The sequence below is a fragment of the Ammodytes marinus genome (genome assembly GCF_949987685.1).
Source record: "Ammodytes marinus genome assembly, chromosome: 19".
NCBI classification, from domain to species: Eukaryota; Metazoa; Chordata; class Actinopteri; order Uranoscopiformes; family Ammodytidae; genus Ammodytes; species Ammodytes marinus.
In genome coordinates, this window is record NC_137223.1 from 24,948,281 (window position 1) to 24,953,280 (window position 5,000).

The following is a 5,000-nucleotide window of genomic DNA, read 5'->3' on the forward strand; positions in this document are numbered from 1 at the left end:
CAAAAGTGAGTACACCCCTCACATTTCTTCACATTTTTCTTTATATCTTTCCATGGGACAACACTGAATAAATGACACTTTGATACAATGTAAAGTAGTCAGTGTACAGCTTGTATAACAGTGTAAATTTAGTGTCCCCTCAAAATAACTCGACACACAGCCATTAATGTCTAAACTGCTGGCAACAAAAGTGAGTACACCCCTTAGAAAAATTTTACAAATTGGGCCCAAAGTGTAAATATTTTGTGTGGCCACCATTATTTTCCAGCACTGCCTTAACCCTCTTGGGCATGGAGTTCACTAGAGCTTCACAGGTTGCAACTGGAACCCTCTTCCACCCATTTATGACAGCATCACAGAGCTGGTGGATATTAAAGACCTTGCGCTCCTCCACCTTCCGTTTGAGGATGCCCCAAAGATGCTCAATAGGGTTTAGGTCTGGAGACATGCTTGGCCAGGCCATAACCTGTACCCTCAGCTTTTTTAGCAAGCCACTGGTTGTCTTGGAGGTGTGTTTGGGGTCGTTATCATGTTGCAATACCACCCTGCGGTCCAGTTTACAAAGGTTGAGTGCACGTGGTCAGCGTCGTACACAGAGGTTGGCTTTGGAAAATAGACGTATGAGTGCTGCCAGCATTGCTGAAGGGCTTGAAGGGGTGGGGGGTCAACCTGTCAGTGCTCAGACCATACGCCACACTCTGCATCATACTGGTCTGCATGGCTCATCATACCAGAAGGAAGCCTATTCTAAAGATGATGCACAAGAAACCCCACAAAAAGTTTGCTGAAGACAAACAGACTACGGACATGGATTACTGCAACCATGTCCTGTGGTCTGATGAGACCAAAATAAATGTATTTGGTTCAGATGGTGTTAAGAGTGTGGAGCGGCAACCAGGTGAGGAGTACAAAGACAAGTGTGTCTTGCCTAGAGTCAAGCATGGTGGTTGGAGTGTCATGGTCTGGGGCTGCATGAGTGCTGCCAGCACTGGGGATCTACAGTTCATTGAATTCTAACATGTACTGTGACATACTGAAGCAGAGCATGATCCCCTCCCTTCATAAACTGGGCCGCAGGGCAGTACTGCAACATGATAACGACCCCAAACACCCCTCCGAACGACCACTGGCTTGCTAAAGAAGCTGAGGGTACAGGTTATGGACTGGCCAAGCATGTCTCCAGTCTTAAACCCTATTGAGCATCTTTGGGGCATCCTAAAACGGGAGATGGAGGAGCGCAAGGACTCTAATATCCACCAGCTCCTTGATGTCGTCATGAATGGGTAGAAGAGGGTTCCAGTTGCAACCTGTGAAGCTCTAGTGAACTACATGCCCAAGAGGGTTAAGGCAGTGCTAGAAAATAATGATGGCAAAACAAAATATTGACACTTTGGGCCCAATTTGGACATTTTTTCTTAGGGGTGTACTCACTTTTGTTGCCAGCAGTTTAGACATTAATGGCTGTGTGTCGAGTTATTTTGAGGGGACAGTAAATTTACACTGTTATACAAGCTGTACACTGACTACTTGACATTGTATCAAAGTGTCATTTATTCAGTGTTGTCGCATGGAAAGATATAAAGAAAAATGTGAAGAAATGTGAGGGGTGTACTCACTTTTGTGAGATACTGTATATGAGACCCTTTCTAAGGGAAAAAATAATAATTCAAAAAAAATTTTTCAGCTATTATGCACTAAATTAAATGTACTTATGGATATTATAATTATTTTCTACAAAATCTGCTAGGAAATAAAACCCAACATTCTACACACTGCAGGTTTAATAAGAGAAATATGTTATTTTAGAAAAACCTACATGTGATATAAATCAATGCATACTTAAATAAATAAATCACGACTATAAATAGTTTATGTGGAAATAAAATATCAGATCTACGGAAAAATGACCTGCCTATAAACGCTGTGTCCCGGGGGGTTAGCATGAGGACAATACAACGCGTCCCAAAACGACCCACAAGCAAAAGATCAGAGAATTTAACCCTCTGACACAGTAATGGAGGCATTTTGTCATCGGGGATTTTCTGTGGAGAGATTCCAAAATATTGTTTCAGTAGGTTATAACACACACACACACACAGACACACACACACACACACACACACGCAATGCACACACACATGCATACACACACATAGAATCAAACACACACACACACACATAGAATCAAACACACACACACACATGCAGATTCACACGCACACACGCATGCTCGCTTGCTCTCACTCTCACACACACACACACACACACACACACACACACACACACACACACACACACACACACACACAGACCGCCTGCTACTAACGTTTTAACCTGATTGAAGGGATTTCAAAGGATTTTCCGCTCTGTTTCATCCCAGGTTAAAAAGTCACTGAGTTCAAAGTTTTTGTCCCGAAATTATGTGACACACACACACACACACACTCACACACACACACACGCACGCACGCACACACACACACACACACACACACACACACACACACACACACACACACACACACACACACACACACACACACACACACACACACACATATGAAATTAAAGGGTCACTATGCTGCTTCAGAGGAGGGGGATTTGTTTACATTCACAGAGCCAGCAGTTAGTTTACTAAACATATTTTCTCTACATGTAATTCTTAGTGTTGAATAATTCTATCATCATTAATCAAGTTATTTTGAGGAACCTGGAACCAAACGTAAGACTAGAATATGTTTGTAAACCAAACTGTGGGCCCTGCTGCTGTAAACAACAACAACAGTGAAACAGTAACTTTTCAGGAAGCTTTCTAACTTCAAACAGTGTTCCAGGGATCACATTTTTCCTGTGAGGAAAGTTTGTTTATTCAGTTATGAGAATATACCTTAGAAAATGTTTCACTTCTCTCTCTGACACACCCAAAAGTTACATAGTGCACCTTTAAAATAAATAAATAAAAATCCCTATCACCTATAATGGAAGAGCCATTGTTATGAAAGGACGCAGTCAGCTGTGTAGCTATTTAGGTCAAGCTTCGAATTCTTTCCAAAAATAGATGTTTTGTTTTGCAATGAAATTACTCGGAAAACAAAACAAATCAATAAGTTAATGGATAGATTATGTAATGAGGTTTTTATTGGATCATCTGAGGCCAACAGTCGACCTCTGACACTCTAATACTACGAGTAGAGTAGCGCTAGAAAACATGCTATATAATACTATTTTAATAGATGGATGGATGGATGGATGGATGGATAGATAGATAGATGGATAGATGGATGGATGGATGGATGGATGGATGGATGGATGGATGGATGGATGGATGGAGAGATGGATGGATGGATGGATGGATGGATGGATAGATAGATAGATAGATAGATAGATAGATAGATAGATAGATAGATAGATAGATAGATAGATAGATAGATAGATAGAAAGACACACAGACAGACACACACACACACACACACTCACAGACACACACACACACAGACTAACTTATCATTTGAACTGCAGGTCTGAACACTTTAAACTTACATAACATAAACTCTGTGACCGATGACATAATCCCTGACCTCAGTCATCCGGTTGTGTAGCAACAGCATCAGCCTGTTGCTATCGATCGCTAAGGGAAATGACCCCGTAGCAACCAATCTGAAATCAATATCACTTTTAACAATGGAAAATCCACTCAGAGTCCTCAATGGGTTTCACTCCACATATAACAAGCCCTCTGTAATGCCAGGCTGAATTAACTCTACATGAGAGAGGAGAGAGTTTTTTCTTTTTCTTTTTAAAGATATATTTTTTGGCATTTTTTATGCTTTATTGACAGTGTAGAGAGGGGAGTGACATGCAGAGAACGACCGCGGGCTGGAATCGAACCCGGGTCCGCTGCTGGCCGAGGCCCATGGGGGGGGGGGGGGGGGACGCCCTACCAACTGAGCTAAGGGCGCCCCCTAAAATAAGTGTAGTTCTTGCATAGAAAATGTTCATGTTTTTGTTTATTCTCAACGTGTTCGTAAACTTGCCAGTTTTGTGCAGAGGCAATTTTGAGAAAAGCTGTTAAATGTTGAATTTAGAAGATGCATTTTTTTCTACAAAAGGGGGCGCCCTGCAGAAAAAGTTTGGGAAACATTGGGCTAGGGAATGTATTATGTCAGTGAATGTCCTCACAAGTATAGCCGTACAAACAAGTGTGTGTGTGTGTGTGTGTGTGTGTGGCTTTATTTTAACACTTTTATTGTTTTGTTTGTGTCTCCTCAGAGGAAGTGTGTATGAGCATATCAGTGTCCAACTCCCAGATACAAGAGAACGTGGTAAGTCATAACTTAGTGTATACGTTTATAATGATAAAGTACATTTTCATTGGTATATAATATATAAAGATATAATTTGTAGTTGTACTTAAAGGTGGGGTATGTGATTTCTAATTGGTCAAAATTAACATGAGCGGTACACTTTGACCAATCAGAGCGAGGCTCCGATTCAAAAAAATAAATAAATAAATAAATAAAAAAATCAGATTCTCTGTTCTTATTGGCTGTTGGGACTATCAACTGTTCAAATCTCTATCCCAACTGCTATTTTCTCCCCAAATTCTCCACCCCAGCTTTAAGTTAATAATCTGAGTAATTTTTCATCACTTCTGAACATATGGTAACAATAATATTCTTAGATATCATATATTTATAAGTTTTTTTATTGAAAAAAATTATGAGACCACTCTGAATGTGTCTGTTTTTTTTCTTACTATTTATAGCTCCATGTTTAAGTTATTTAAACATGTTTGTTTGATTCCATAGACCACTGACAACATTTCTCCCCCAATTTTTTGTTGTTGTCATACTCGTTGATATATTTAATTCTACTTTTACTCTGAAAGTTATATATTTATGTCACTGCTGGGCTTCCATATTCTTTATATATTTTTTTAAACCACATGTGAAACCTGTATTTCTGTGTGTGTGTCCAGGACATCAGTTCAGTGTATCAGA

General features: G+C 40.1%; 1 protein-coding gene across 1 annotated transcript in view; it reads left to right on the forward strand.

The window, feature by feature from the left end:
- Positions 1-5,000, forward strand: part of LOC307266122 (serine/threonine-protein kinase D3-like) — a gene marked incomplete at its 5' end in the record, with an annotated part of 50,758 nt that overhangs the window by 36,761 nt on the left and 8,997 nt on the right. Inside the window, 2 exons of the mRNA XM_080048045.1 lie at positions 4,270-4,322; positions 4,979-5,000. The exon at positions 4,979-5,000 is cut by the window's right edge and continues 51 nt beyond it. Of these exons, the coding sequence (XP_079904171.1) occupies positions 4,270-4,322; positions 4,979-5,000 (75 nt within the window). The remainder of the gene's footprint in view (positions 1-4,269; positions 4,323-4,978) is intronic.